Source organism: Lithobates pipiens, unplaced genomic scaffold (genome assembly GCF_037356315.1).
Source record: "Lithobates pipiens isolate NorthernLeopardFrog02 unplaced genomic scaffold, aLitPip1_a1.2 Scaffold_23, whole genome shotgun sequence".
NCBI lineage: Eukaryota > Metazoa > Chordata > Amphibia > Anura > Ranidae > Lithobates > Lithobates pipiens.
Window position 1 is genome coordinate 41,563,652 of NW_027507785.1, and position 15,498 is coordinate 41,579,149.

At 47.0% G+C, this 15,498-nt stretch overlaps 1 protein-coding gene across 4 annotated transcripts in view; it reads right to left on the minus strand.

Annotated features, from left to right (window-relative positions):
• Positions 1–15,498, minus strand: part of FCHSD2 (FCH and double SH3 domains 2) — a 342,693-nt gene that overhangs the window by 17,830 nt on the left and 309,365 nt on the right. For all 4 annotated transcript variants that reach the window (XM_077451465.1, XM_077451462.1, XM_077451463.1 and 1 more), the window contains 3 exons: positions 14,061–14,195; positions 5,111–5,194; positions 4,354–4,531 (listed from right to left, as the gene is read on the minus strand). In XM_077451465.1, coding sequence (XP_077307591.1) covers positions 4,354–4,531; positions 5,111–5,194; positions 14,061–14,195 — 397 coding nt within the window. The remainder of the gene's footprint in view (positions 1–4,353; positions 4,532–5,110; positions 5,195–14,060; positions 14,196–15,498) is intronic.

Consider the following 15,498-nt stretch of genomic DNA (forward strand, 5'->3'; position numbering starts at 1 on the left):
ATCAGGGACAGTTGGGAGCTATGAGTAAGCATGGAGAAACTATTACTCGGTGTTCTAAATTACAGTTGTAAATGATTTTTCGCGCGGACGGTCTGATGCTAGGTAGATTCGAAAAAAAAATCACGATTAGATTTTTTTTCTTCTAATTTACCTAGCAACAGCAGAGAGAGATAAACAAATCAGGGAAGGGAACTGCAGGTGCAGGACTAGCATTTAAAAGGCACAGAAATGTAATCACACAGACACATAAGTATACAAGTTTACACAAAGACAGGAAAAAATATTATATAGCTTTTCATTTAAAGCGGGGCTCCACCCTAAAGTGGAACCTCCGCTCATCGGAACCCTCCCCCCCTCCGGCGCCATAATTGGCACCTTTCAGGGGGGAGGGGGGTACAGATACCTGTACAGTACAGGTATCTGCACCCACTTCCGGCATAAATATCCGCAGAATCTGCGGATATTTACGCCACTTCCTGTGGGTCCCCCGCTGCCCGCTGGGAAACACACGGATCCCAGGGACAGCGGGGACCATCCTTATTGCACAGCACGATTTGCGCATGCGCAGTAGGGACCCGGGAAGTGAAGCTGCAAGGCTCCACTTCCTGATTCCCATACTCAACATGGAGGCGGCAGCACCCGAGAGACGATCGAGTGATCGGCTTCGGGTGCTGACATCGCGGGCGCGCTGGATGGGTAAGTGTCCTTATTTTAAAAGTCAGCAGCTGCAGTATTTGTAGCCGCTGACTTTAAAAACCAAAAAAAAAAAACGCTGAACTCCCGCTTTAAGTACCGTATTTATTGGTGTATAACACACATAGGCGTATAACACGCACCCCAATTTTAAGAGGGAAGTTTAAGGGAAAAACTTCAATTTTAAATAAAGAACTTTGAAGCAAAATGAGGGTCACAGCTCATCAATGCACCCTGCTCAGTGCCCATTTGCAGCCTCTAAATTTCCCATGAATGCACCCTGCTCAGTGCCCATCTGCAGCCTCTAAATTGCCCATCAATGCACCTGCTCAGTGCCCATCTGCAGCCATTAAATTGACCAACAATGCAGCCTGTTCTCTGTCCATCTGCAGCCTCACCTTTACCATCAATGCAGCCTCACCAGTGTTGGATTGTCCCTGCTGTCTCCGAGGGAAGAGGAGGAGCGAGTGCCACTAAATTACACAGAGCCGCGATTTCCTGTGTACCCAGCGTGCCATCACTCACAGCCATGCCTCCTGGCCCTGCTCATATGATGGACAGAACAGTGGCCCAATGCGGGGCCAGGAGGCGTGGCTGTGAGTGACAGAGCACCGGGTACACAGGAGATTGCGGCCCTATGTAATTCAGCGGGGCTCGCTCCTCTTCCCTCATAGAAAACAGGGTTCGGTGTATAACACGCACCCACGATTTCCCCCTGATTTAAAGGGGAAAAAGGGCGTGTTATACACCGATAAATACAGTATTTTTTTTTCCCTGCAACAATAACTGGTGGGACGCTGTTTCAGGAGTCCCTATGGATGAGCCGCCACTGTATATTATAATCTTGTTTGTTTTAATCCTCATGTAGAGTACAGTTCTTATTCAATCTCCTGATGACGCAGAACTTGATTCTGAGAAATGCGTAAAGTTTGGGAATAATCTCACCCCAGCTGCATTACTAGAGTTATTATTGTCAAAGGTTTTCTACATTCTCATTGAATACCTGAAGCTGGGAGCAAGATATATCCCTTGGATGAGTTCAATATGTTACATGCTGTATAGCAGGAGTCTCCAAACTTTTCAAACAAAGGGCCAGTCTACTGTCCTTCAGAATTTAGGAGGGCCGGATTGTGGTCAGCGGGGGTAAAAAAAATGTCCCAAGCCCAACATCAGTAAGAATAAATATGGCCTCAGGGTTGGAGATTAGTAGGAGGAGTAGTGCTCCATTATTGGTATTAGTAGGAGGAATAGTATCCCATCATTGGTATCAGTGGAAGACATAGTTCCCCATTACTGAGGTCAGTGGGAGGAATAGTGCCCCAAGGGCCAGATAAATGCTAGCAAAGGGCCACATCTGGCCCTCGGGGCCGTAGTTTGGAGACCCCTGTGGTATAGGAATGTTCTCTGATTTTAGACCTTGTATTTTAATATATTTGTATAAGTAAAAAGTTATTTGTTTTAATTGATAGTTTGGGTACCTTAGAAGGTCTGCTGTGCTCTCTCTTGTGTTCGATCTTCTTGGGAAATCTTGGATGTGACCAATACTACCTATGGCCTTTTAACATGTTAATATTTTCCAATATTCTGTAATGATGTCTTCAAGAATTTAAAAAAAGTTTCAGGTGTGTGTGTGTGTGTGTGTAAAGAAATCTCTCCAAATTCCCTTCTTAGACAATTGTTGCTGAACAACAAGAAGATTTATCCATGCCCCTTGTTCTGATAGCAAATCAAAAATGTTGGATTTCCTATCGCTTTCTGCCTCAGTGACACTGTCCACCAGAACAAAGGGGTGTCCCCAGGGCACACAGACTGCAATAAAAACTTTACAGGTATAATAATCCACTTCGAACTAAAACTTTTGGCTCTGTATATGCATTTCTTATAGAATGAAACACACCCGAATTAAAAGTGATCTACAACATTTAACTCACCAGACCAAATATCAGACCAGTACAAGATGAATTTAAATGGGCTCATATGGGATTCTGCACTTAAAATGTTACAAAACCCACAACAGTAAAATCAGTCTGTATATGCAGTAAGGCATGCTTGTTATATTCACTGTGGAACTTAAGGAGTTAATCCTCTGCATTGTATTCTGTCTTCTCTGATCCTTCCCCAATCCATCTGATAGTACAGAGCCTTGGGGCACTCTGCACATGCTCAGTTTGGTGTGTTTTGCTAGATATTTTTTTTCTAGGGAGGGTGCATGTGATTGGCACAGGGCCAATCAGCACTGTCCAGACAAGAGGGTCAGGGGTCCTGCTGCCTGATAGGACAGTCAGGGGAGAATGAAAACTCCTGCTACAAGCTTTAACTAGACACTGATAGAAGTCACAAAAAAAGATGACAAAAGGTATTTAGCAGTTTACATTTATTAAAATAATTGCATTTTCATGTTCTGTGTACTGTGGGAGACTAGATTTAGTGAATGCAGGGTCCTGGGTTTAGTAACACTTTATGCAATGAAGAGTTTTTATTATTAACAATTTCCATACTGGGCCTATTCGGCCACTCTTCTCCTGCATGTAAAAATTATATTTGTTTGCTAGGAAATTACTCAGAATTCCCCAAACATTATATATATATATATATATATGTTTTAGCAGACACCCTAGGGAATAAAATGGCAGTTGTTGCAACTTTTTATCTCACACGGTATTTGCGCAACAATTTTTCAAACGCATTTTCTGGGAAAAAAGAGCTTTGTGATTTAAAAGATAACAAAACAGTAAAGTTAGCCCACTTTTTTTGTATAAATGGGAAAGATGACGTTACGCCGAGCAAATAGATACCCAACATGTCTCGCTTTAAAACTGTGCACACTCATGGAATGACGCCAAACTTCGGTACTTAAAAATCTCCATAGGTGACACTTTAATTTTTTTTTTTTTTACAGGTTACATATTTAGAGTTACAGAAGAGGTCTAGTGTAAGAATTGTTGATTGTGCTCTAACGTACGCAGCGATACCTCACATGTGTGGTTTGAACAGCGTTTACATATGTGGACGGGACTTACATGTGCGTTCGCTTCTAAGTGCGAGCTACCGGGGACAGGGGCGGTTTAAATTATTATTATTTTTTTTATTTTTACACTTTCTATTACAAGGGATGTAAACATTCCTTGTAATAGGAATTGTTTGTGACAGGTACTCTTTATGGAGAGATGCAGGGTCAATAAGACCCCACACCTCTCCTCCAGGCTGGAAAGCCTGAGATCGGGAAAAAAATAAACCCACGATCTCATGCTTACCAGCCGTGATCGCCGCTTTGTTTACATCAGCGGGCCAGACCTGAAGTTATAACGTCGCACCCGGGCCTCCGACGGTCATAGAGATGACTGGTGACTATCTGGTCACCGGAAATCTCTATGGTTGTCCTCCGGCAGCGGCTGATTCTTTCTCTGGGTCCCCGATGGCACAGGAGAGCCCGGAGAAGCACCGGACGGCCAGCGAGGTCCCCTCCCGTCGCCCATAAGAACGATCAAGCAGCGGAACTGCCACTATGAGCATTGTTATGGAGCATAGAATCGCCGGCTGAAAACAAGGATATCTGAATGATGCCTGTAGCTGCAGGCATCATTCAGATATTCCCACTGAAAGTCAAAGACACCACATGAGGACTCTGGTGACTGATGATGTGCCATAAATCATGCTTACCACTTGCATCGCCATTCGTGCTTCCTGAGACCATCTCGGCATCGTTGGAGTTGCTGGATGTGTGAGATCGGCTGTCGAGAGCAGCTAGCGACTGTAACATGCTCAGCAGACTGTTGGATGTGGGAAACTGGAGGTACTTTTCCGGTACGTATCCCACTTGACCCGATTTATTCTTTGCCTGGAGAGGAAGAGGAGGATTTAAAGTTGGTGTCACAGTGGTTGGAAAAAAAAAAGCTGCTTAAATCAAAGCATGGCTAGCCCATGGCATGTTACATAAACTATACAACCCAAGTTTGCCATTTTTTTTCTGGCAAGAATTATGAACTGCAGGGATTTTTCGCTCCCCATACTGACGTAAAGGTTAGTTATTTTAAGGAGCCATACATGAGGATTTGACAAATGTGGGTTCCTTTAACCGCCTGTCTCTGACTGGTTCTCTTTAACTCAAGTGGTACGAAAACTAGACTAGGAACTTTGCATTGTTCGACAGTTGAACACATGAGGCTTAATCCACGAGCATTACACAAAGGCAGGGATTTATTTTTTTCAGCTGTGTAACAGCAATTCCTAAATCTCACTGGATTCAGCTGAAAATAACTTTTTTTATTTTTTAAATAAGAAACCTTATCCAGAAGTTTTAGCATTGTAAATGGAAAAAAGCCAGGATTTTCAGCTTGGTAACATTGAGCCTCCCGTCTCTGGAAACCCAGAAACAAATTCTTTACCAGCCCATAAATATAAATAAGAGTGGAAATACCTTGACCCAATCTTCCATGTCTCCGTCTTCTATAACTTCTAGCAGCTCATGCTCCTCTATGGTCAGCTCATCGGGCTGTGACGCCTGGAAGAAGAGGTGAGCGATTAGAGGAAAGGGATTTATACAGAAAAGACACAAGAGGTTTATCACCTTATCTATCCGGCCCGGCCAAAAAAGAAATGGGAGGTAACCCATCACATAAAATCTATATCCTGTTTACTTTCCTTCTACGTCGCTCCTCTTGTGTGATAAATGTTATCAAAACTGACTTTTTCACCCCGTACGGCCTACGCTTTTTATTTTTACAATAAAATATGGAGGGCAATTCTGAGCAAGACACATTCAAAAGTACAGCAAGTGTTATCCTCACAATGTCATTGTTCCGATGTCATAAGCAATGTCAGTTCCATTTCCACAACATTGTTTGCGAGTTCAGTGCTGTGGTGCATCTATGGAATCATATAGGGCAGGGGTCTCAAACTGGTGGCCCTCCAGCTGTTGCAAAACTACAAGTCCCATGAGGCATTGCAAGGCTGACAGCATGACTACCACAGGCAGAGGCATGATGGGACTTGTTGTTTTGCAACAGCTGGAGGGCCGCCAGTTTGAGACCCCTGATATAGGGCTTGGTGGTGGGGTAGAAACAGCTACCTGGTCTCCTTAATGGCAAACCAATCATCTGGGAACTGTGCGGAGGAAGGGGTTAATGAGGGACTACAGGGAGTGCGGAGATAGAGTGAATCTCGGTGATGGGATGTTATGTGCCCCATTTACAAAAAGTAGCAGTATGACAAAGCATTCTTAAGATGAACATGGAAAAAAAAAAAAAAAAACCCCCCTGGAAAGATAGCCCGTCTTAAAGGATAAGTTTATTTTTCATAACATGTTACTGTTGCAGCAGCCCCTGCAACGCCCATCCCACATTGTTACAGCGAACGGGGGAATTCTCCCCCCCCCCCTGCATTTGCTGTCACCATTTAAAAAAAAAAAAAAAAAAAAAAAAAGGGGCCCCGTGGGGCTCCACTTACCCGGCTGTGTCATTCATTCACAAAGCATTGTGAATGCGAGAACTACAAGAACCTGTAAAAACTTGTGCATTTTTTTTTTTTTTAAACAAAGGTGAAATTGTCCTTTAAAGGGGTTGTAAAGTTATTTTTTCTTTTAGATAACAAACATGTTATACTTACCTCCACTGTGCAGCTTGTTTTGCACAGAGTGGCCCCGAACCTGGACTTCTGGGGTCCCTCGGTGGCTGTCTCGGCTTCCCCCCACAAGTACTTCTCATGTTCATGCGAGCTCCCTTGCATGGTGAGAAGCACTTGCGGGAGCGCTCCTGTGATACAGCCGGCGGCTATAGCCGCTCGCTGTATCACTTGGCCCCGCCCCCCCGGCGTGCCGCGTCATTGGATGCGATTGAAAGCAGTGCAAGCCAATGGCTGCGTTGCTTTCAATCCATCCACTCCAGCCAATCAGCGGCCAGGCTGAGCCGCAAAGAGGACAGCGGGGGTGAGCGCGGGACTTTTGAGGGGTCAGATAAGTAAAACGGGGGGGACTAGGGGCACCGGCACTGTGAGAAGTTTTTTCACGTTAATGCATAGAATGCATTAAAGTGAAAAAATACTTACCTTTACAACCCCTTTAACCACTTAAGGACCGGAAGGATTTCCCCCTTAATGACCAGACCATTTTTTGCAATACAGCACTGAGTAGCTTTAACTGACAATTGCGTGGGCGTGCGACACTGTACCCAAACAAAATTGACCTCCTTTTTTACCCACAAATAGAGCTTTCTTTTGGTGGTATTTGACCACCTCTGTGGTTTTTATTTTTTGCGCTATAAAGAAAAAAAAAATAACAATATTTTTAAACTTTTGCTATAATAAATATCCCAAAAAATTTAAATTTCTTCATCAGTTTAGGCCAATAGGTATTCTACATATTTTGGGTTTAAAAAAAAAAAATCGCAAGCGTCTGCACAAAAGATATAGCGTCTACAAAATAGGGGATAGATTTATGGCATTTTTTTATCATTCATTTTTTTTACTAGTAATGGTGGTGATCTGTGTTTTTTTGCGGAACTGTGACATTGCGGCAGACAGATCAGACACTTTTTTGGGATCATTGACATTTATACAGCGATCAGTGCTATAAAAATGCACCGATTACTGTGTAAATGTCACTGGCAGGGAAGGGGTTAACACTAGGGGACGATCAAGGGGTTAAATGTGTTCCCTGGGAGATGTTTCTAACTGTGGGGGGTGGGGACTGACTGGAGGAGGAGAGAGATCCCTTTTCCTGATTACTAGGAACAGCAAATCTCTCTCTACTCCCCTGTCAAAAAAGGGATCTGCCTGTTTACAGTGACAGATCCCCGTTCTGGCTCTGTGTGGAGCAATCACAGGTGGCCAGCGGACATCGCGGCCGACGGCCACGCACATTAGCTCCAGGCTCACACCTCTGGCAGCGTGCGTCCCCAATCGCCCTTAAAGTGGCCAATGTACACCTACAGCGATTTGTGCAGGAGAGCCAAACTGCCACATTATAATGATGGCGCCTGTTCCTTAAAGTGATTGTAAGGCTTCATTTTTAATTTTCTTTAAATAACAAACATGTCATACTTACCTCCAGTTTTACCTTGCCTCTAGTTTTGCACAGAGTGGCCCTGATCATCCTCTTCTGGGGTCCTCCGGTGGTGCTGGTAGATCCTCCCTGCATCGCATAACCCCCTAGAAAAAGTAGGCTCCCGGGGGCGTTACCCCGTGCACTCTCCTGAGCCCAGCATTCGGTGTACATAGATGCCAAATGTAAGACTCAGCCCCCCCTGGGTCATTGGATATGATTGACAGCAGCGGGAGCCAATGGCTGCGCTGCCATCAATCTATCCAATCAAAAGCCGAGAACCCCGGGCAGAGAGCAAGAGCGCGTCTCCGGTGGGGGAATACAGGACTCAGGTGAGTAAAATGGGGGGGGGGCAGCCAGTGACAGAAGTTTTTTTCACCTTAATGCATAGGATGTATTAAGGTGAAAAAACATGAGGGTTTCCAACCCCTTTAACCGGTGTTAAAGTGGAATTCCAGGCTATAACTATCTACTCTTAAATCTGCTCCAACCTCCCTTCTAAATTCTATTCTAACTAACCTGTAAGGAAGATTCATATACTTACCAAGTCTTGGGGGGGGGGACCCGGGTCTGTTCATGGGATCAGTTCTCAGTGACGGCTTCAGGGGAGAGGAGAGACAAATCACAACAGATGCCCCATGGTATGGGTGACATCCTCACCCAGGCATTCCAGCCATTGTCGACGTTCTCTCCTCGCCACTGAAGCCGGCCTCTGGGGACATCATGTGACAATACCAGAGAGTCCTGAGAATAGGCGAGTATAAGCGTCTTCCTTCTACAGGGTAGTTAGAATGGGAATAAGAAGGGAGGTAGAACATTTAAAAATATATCGATATAGCCTGGAATTCCACCTTAAAGTGGAAGTAAACCCTTATATCGATTTCAGCCAAGGAAGCTGCCATCTTGGCCTCTGTTTAATCTTCAACTGTCATGATGCTGCACATGGGATCAGTTATGACACCAACCATTGGATAGTTTGACAGATGGTTGAGAGCACAACCAATGTGACAGTTAGTATTTCCGGCATGCCGGGAATGTAACTATTCTTTGAAACTATTAAATCGATGGGTTTACTTCCACTTTAAAGTAAACCCTCCTACTGTTTTCAGCCAAGGAAGGTGCCATCTTGGGACCTGTTTGATCTTCAACTGCCATGGTGCTGCACATGTGATCAGTTATGACACCAGCCATTGGATGGTTTGACAGTTTGGTTGAGAGCACAACCAATGTGACAGCTGGCCTTTCCGGAATGCCAGGAATGTAACTTTTTGAATGGGCTTACCTCTGCTTTAGGCAGGGAGAACTGTGGTGTGCCACACTGTGGCTTGTACTTTATCAATGGGCTATAAAATGCAGGCCACACTGTGGAGTAACTGAGCAGTTCATAGCAGAAGGCGGATAGTGATAACCTTGTTCTTTTATAAACTAGCCACTAAAAGGGCTTAAAGTTGGTAACTCAAGATTTTCAGTAATACTCTTCAATTACATTTAAGCCTCATTAAAGTAAAAGTATAGCGCTTTTTTCTTATTGGACGCTTCCGACTTCGATTAAGAAATCTACAAAGTGTTCTACTACGCTAGTCTTGTGATCCAAGCAAAAGAGCAACAATCTGTCTGACACTAGCTGGGGAGCCCCTTTGTAATGTTTTGCATATTGCCCTGCCCACACACACCTTTCCCTTATTTCCAGTTCCAAATAAAGCGACTGCCATTTTTGCTTTTTTGGATTTGGTGAGGACACACATGGAACATCTTCAGCTGCCTTTTAAAAGGTGAGGTCTGGGCTTTTGGTAAGTATTGCCGAAGTATAGGTATGTGAAAAAAATGTGTAGTGCTATATTGCAATAAAAAAGGAAAAAGTATAGGTATGCATTATTATTTGCAGAGTTACACTGGTACAGTTTGGACCTGCTGGTTAGGAAATGCAGGAGGCCACCCACTTAACAAGGGCACCATTCAGAGAACACTTTGCATTTTCTCAATAAATGCAATGCATTTTCTGATTGGACGAGGTGGAATGGTGTTGACATTGGATAAGGAATCTCTCTTAAGGTACCTTTTTATTTTTTAATTTTTTCCCCAATTTTGCATCATTTTATACATTTGTCAATTTTTCTACACTTTCATAATGCAACTTTGTATTCCAAACTTTAACCACTTGCCTTACTTATACCCTCTTCCTGCCAAGGCCAATTTTCAGCGCTCTCAGGCCGCGTACACACGGGCGGACTGTTCGCTCAACTTTGTCCGCTGAACAGTGTTTCAGCGGACAGTCCGCTCGTGTGTGGGGCTTCAGCGGACAGTTTCAGCGGACAGTTTGACGAACAAAGTTTTTCGGAAATTCCGAAAAACTGTCCGCTCAAACTTGGTTTGAGCGGACAGTCCGCCCGTGTGTAGGCCACTTTCGAAATGAGCAAACTGTTCCCGCTCGGAGGAAAGTCTGCTCATTTCGAGCGCGTCTCCAGGTAGGCGGGGCCCGCGAAGGAGACGTTGCGGGCCCCGCCGCCTGGTATGGACTTAAAGGGGAACCCCAACGCCGAAAAAAATCGGCGTGGGGGTCCCCCCAAAGTCCACAACAGACCCTTGTCCGAGCACGCTACCCGGCCGGCCAGGAAAGGGGGGCGAGCGAGCGCGCCCCCCCTCCCGAGCCGTACCAGGCCGCGTGCCCTCAACATGGGGGGTGCCTTGGGGAAGGGGGGGCCGCGCGGCCCCCCCACCCCAAAGCACCTTGTCCCCATGTTGATGAGGACAAGGGCCTCTTCCCGACAACCCTGGCCGTTGGTTGTCGGGGTCTGCGGGCGGGGGGCTTATCGGAATCCGGGAGCCCCCTTTAATAAGGGGGCCCCCGGATACCGGCCCCCCACCCTATGTGAATGAGTATGGGGTACAATGTACCCCTACCCATTCACCTGTAAAATAAAAGTACCCAAAAAAAAAACACAACACACGAGATAAAATATTTTATTGCACAGCTCCGGGGGTCTTCCGTCTTCGGGGGTCTTCTCGCCGGACTCCTCCGCTATCTTCTTGTAGCTCTTTTGCTAGCGGAGGAGTCCGGCTTTCTTTCTCCCCGCCGCCGGCCTCTTCTCCCGACTTCGGGGGTCTTGTCCCCCTCTTCGGTTCTTCTGCCGGGCCACCGCGCCTTCTTATAGCTCTTTTACAGGCGGTGGCCCGGTCTTCTGTCGCCGCTGTCGCCTTCCGGTCGCCTTCCGTTCTTCTTCTTGTTCTTCTTCTCCAGGAGATGTTGACACGTCGCTCTCTCCGGCCGGAATGCCAGAGCCGCGCTGCGCGGCCACTTATATAGTGACAATGGGGCGGTGTCACATGGTATATGTCACATGGGTTGGTCACATGGGTTGATGTCACATGGGGACTATGACATCGTAAGGGGGCGGGGTCACCATGTGACCAACCCATGTGACATATACTATGTGACACCGCCCCATTGTCACTATATAAGTGCCCGCACAGCGCGGCTCTGGCATTCCGGCCGGAGAGAGCGACGTGTCAACATCTCCTGGAGAAGAAGAAGAACAAGAACAAGAAGAAGAACGGAAGGCGACAGCGGCGACAGAAGACCGGGCCACCGCCTGTAAAAGAGCTATAAGAAGGCGCGGTGGCCCGGCAGAAGAACCGAAGAGGGGGACAAGACCCCCGAAGTCGGGAGAAGAGGCCGGCGGCGGGGAGAAAGAAAGCCGGACTCCTCCGCTAGCAAAAGAGCTACAAGAAGATAGCGGAGGAGTCCGGCGAGAAGACCCCTGAAGACGGAAGACCCCCGGAGCTGTGCAATAAAATATTTTATCTCGTGTGTTTTTTTTTGGGGTACTTTTATTTTACAGGTGAATGGGTAGGGGTACATTGTACCCCATACTCATTCACATAGGGTGGGGGGCCGGTATCCGGGGGCCCCCTTATTAAAGGGGGCTCCCGGATTCCGATAAGCCCCCCGCCCGCAGACCCCGACAACCAACGGCCAGGGTTGTCGGGAAGAGGCCCTTGTCCTCATCAACATGGGGACAAAGTGCTTTGGGGTGGGGGGGCCGCGCGGCCCCCCCTTCCCCAAGGCACTCCCCATGTTGAGGGCACGCGGCCTGGTACGGCTCGGGAGGGGGGCGCGCTCGCTCGCCCCCCTTTCCTGGCTGGCCGGGTAGCGTGCTCGGACAAGGGTCTGTTGTGGACTTTGGGGGGACCCCCATGCCGATTTTTTTCGGCGTTGGGGTTCCCCTTTAAGTACATTCCAGGCGGCGGAGCCCGCGACGTCTCCGTCGCGGGCCCCGCCTACCTGCACACGCGCTCGAAATGAGCGGACTGTTGCCTCGTGTGTGGGCGAGTCCGTTCATTTCAAAAGTTGCGCGGACTTAGTACGACGAACAAAGTTTGCCGTATTTGTCCGCTCAAAAAGTGCCGTGTGTGGGCGTGTTCGTTCATTCAAAAGTTTGAGCGGACTGTTTGACGAACTTAGTTTCGGCAGACAGTCCCCGCGTGTGTACGCGGCCTCACACTTTGAATGACAATTGCGGGGTCATGCAACACTGTACCCATATGACATTTCTATAATTTTTTTTTCACACAAATAGAGCCTTATTTTGGTGATATTTAATCATTGCAGGTTTTTTTTTTTCCGAAACAAACGTAAAAAGACCAAAAAAAAAGTGTTTTCTTTGTTTCTATTATAAAATTTCATAAACAGGTACCGTATATACTCGAGTATAAGCCGAGATTTTCAGCCTCTTTTTTGAGGCTGAAAGTGCCCCCCTCGGCTTATACTCGAGTCATCGCTGTCTGCCTGCTCGATCAGCGTGTCGAGCAGACAGACAGCGGACATTCTACCCTTCAAACGCCGCGCCTCCGCCTTCGCCTGTGATAGGCGGAACACTGAATTTCCCAGCAGCCTGTGTTCCGCCTATCACGGACATCGTCTCATCCTCGTACTACGGACGAGGATGAGACGATGTCCGTGATAGGCGGAACACAGGCTGCTGGGAAATTCAGTGTTCCGCCTATCACAGGCGAAGGCGGAGGCGCGGCTTTTGAATTTTAGAATGGCCGCCGAGGCGCCGACGAAGAGCGGCGATCCTGGCAAGGCACGGGACGGAGGCAAGGCAAGGCACGGCACGGGACGGAGGCAAGGCACGACACGGGACGGAGGCAAGGCACGGCACGGGACGGAGGCAAGGCAAGGCACGGCACGGGACGGAGGCAAGGAGGCAAGGCACGGGACGGAGGCTCGGGACACAGGCTCGGGACACAGGTAGGCTGGACACACACACACACACACACACACACACACACACACACACACACGAACACACACACACACACATGGACACACACACACAGGGATGGATGGATGGATGGAGACACACACACACAGGGATGGATGGATGGAGACACACACACACAGGGATGGATGGATGGATGGAGACACACACACACAGGGATGGATGGATGGATGGACACACACACACACAGGGATGGATGGATGGATGGACACACACACACACAGGGATGGATGGACGGACACACAGGGATGGACGGACACACAGGGATGGACGGACACACAGGGATGGACGGACACACACACAGGGATGGACAGGCATGTCTCACCCTCGGCTTATACACGAGTCAATAAGTTTGCCAGTTTTTTTGGGGGTAAATTGGGGGCCTCGGCTTATATTCGGGTCGGCCTATACTCGAGTATATACGGTAATTTCTCTCTTTTACTAATGTGCGCTCATAATTCTGCACTGATGGTCACTAATAGGCAGCACTAATGGGCACTCATAGGCTGCACTAATGAGGCGGACTGGTGGGCACTGTTGGGGCTGCACTGATCATCAGGCCACTAATGATCAGTGCCCTGACGATCAGTGCAGATGTCCCCTTTCACACTAGCCTGGGCTGTAATAGTGCAAGGAAAGGATTGCCGATAACCAGCAAGTGTGTTTACATCGTAAACGGCTGTGATTAGCTATAGCCAATCACGTGGTAAAGACCCGCTGTCATTGGCTGTTTACCCTAATCAGTGATGCACTGTGTCCTAGGGACACAGTGCATCACCGATCACCCTGTGCCAAGGATGAAAGGATGTCATATGAAGTCCTGCCATAACAGGAGCGATCCAGCCCGGCCGTCATTTGACTATACGTTGGGCTGGAACTGGTTAATAAACTGCTGAAAAGTGTAGCAAGTTGAGAATAAAATTGTGCAATGTGTCTTGATATTTATAGTAATTATTTGATCAGACTTTATAAACACAACCGAGTATCAGTCAATTTCCCAGTTGTAAACTATGCAGGGCCCCTGACCTCTATGACAGTCCAGCACCAACCTGGTATGAGTAGATGACCTTGCAGGTTAGAGGATAATTCCTTAGTGTTCCAGAAGGACTTGAGCTGCTGTCATCAAAGGCATCCATACTGTCCTCCAGTTCTTCACCATCGTCTCTATCCAGATCTGGATTTCCCTGCATTTGTTGAACCAAGAAACAATTAAATGGAAGCCAATGTGCACTCTCAGTGACAGGTGCATTGAGGTGCCATTCACAATGAATGATCAAAGTAAACCAAATGCTATCCATTCATAATGATAGACACCACAGTGCACCAATGCAATATGAGTTACTGCAGCAAAATGAACCTTTAAGGGTGACAAAGCTCTCTGCCCGTCTCTCAACTGTGTTCCAATATTGTAACCCTCATCTTATACCGGACCCTGCCACTAACTGGCAACACACCCTTAGAAATGCCATACAACCATGACGAAGCGCATACAGGCAGAAAAAGGCTGCGGGAGATCAGCAGCATCAGGATGCAACAAAAGTGAAAAAAATGACTACTTTATTTTAAAAATAATCATCATGTCATGAGAACAGGTTTCCATGCTGGGAAATTTCCCTTTATTCCCATTTTAGTGACAAATGTAAAATTTCAGATTTTGCTTTCACTGCATTTCTCAGCAACAGTGGTCAGCAGGACAAACGGGGATAGTCAATCTACCGAGTGGGGTTATGGATGGGCATAAAAACTTGACAGAGGTATAAGTCTTTCACCAGCACATTTAAAAAAAAAAAAAAAAACCCAAATAAATAAAAAAAGTTTTGGCTTTACATACTTTACATTTAACTGAGCAAATTTGAGCATACCTATGTGACATCTTCATTTTATAAATCTACACTTACTGCTAAATGTACACGTTTCTAAACTACATTTGGCTTCTTAAAGTGCAACTTCATTCTCTCAGTGAAGGAAAGAAAAGAGCAGCGCCGATTGAAGAGAAGCATGGAATGAAAACAGGTTTAATATATGGTGATAAACTCCGATGGGGAGAGCTCAGCCACGCTCTCTGCCTGTCACAGCCAATGCACGAATGATGTCTCACCACCCGCTCAGCTGATCATCTCCGGCTCTGGAGCCTCGGATGCCACCGGAGCCACTGGGACTAGTAGCGGTCACCTGCGCCTGCCTGCACAGACAGCAGAGACCCACGAGCACCTTGTATACTACAGACAGCAGAGACCCACAAGCACCTTGTATACTATAGGTCTACACTGCCTCTACCCCCTGTGAGTTTATTACAAATGATTTCATTCCATTCTGCACTTAGATCGGCGCTGCTATTTTCTTTCCTTTACAGCCCGTTCACACCTGAACGTTTTGTAGCCCTACGCCTGAAGCTACAAAACGCTGGAGGGGAAAAAATCCATTATTCTCAATGGAGATGGTTCACATCTCCACTCCATGTCGCCTGAAGCCCTACGCCTGAAGCTC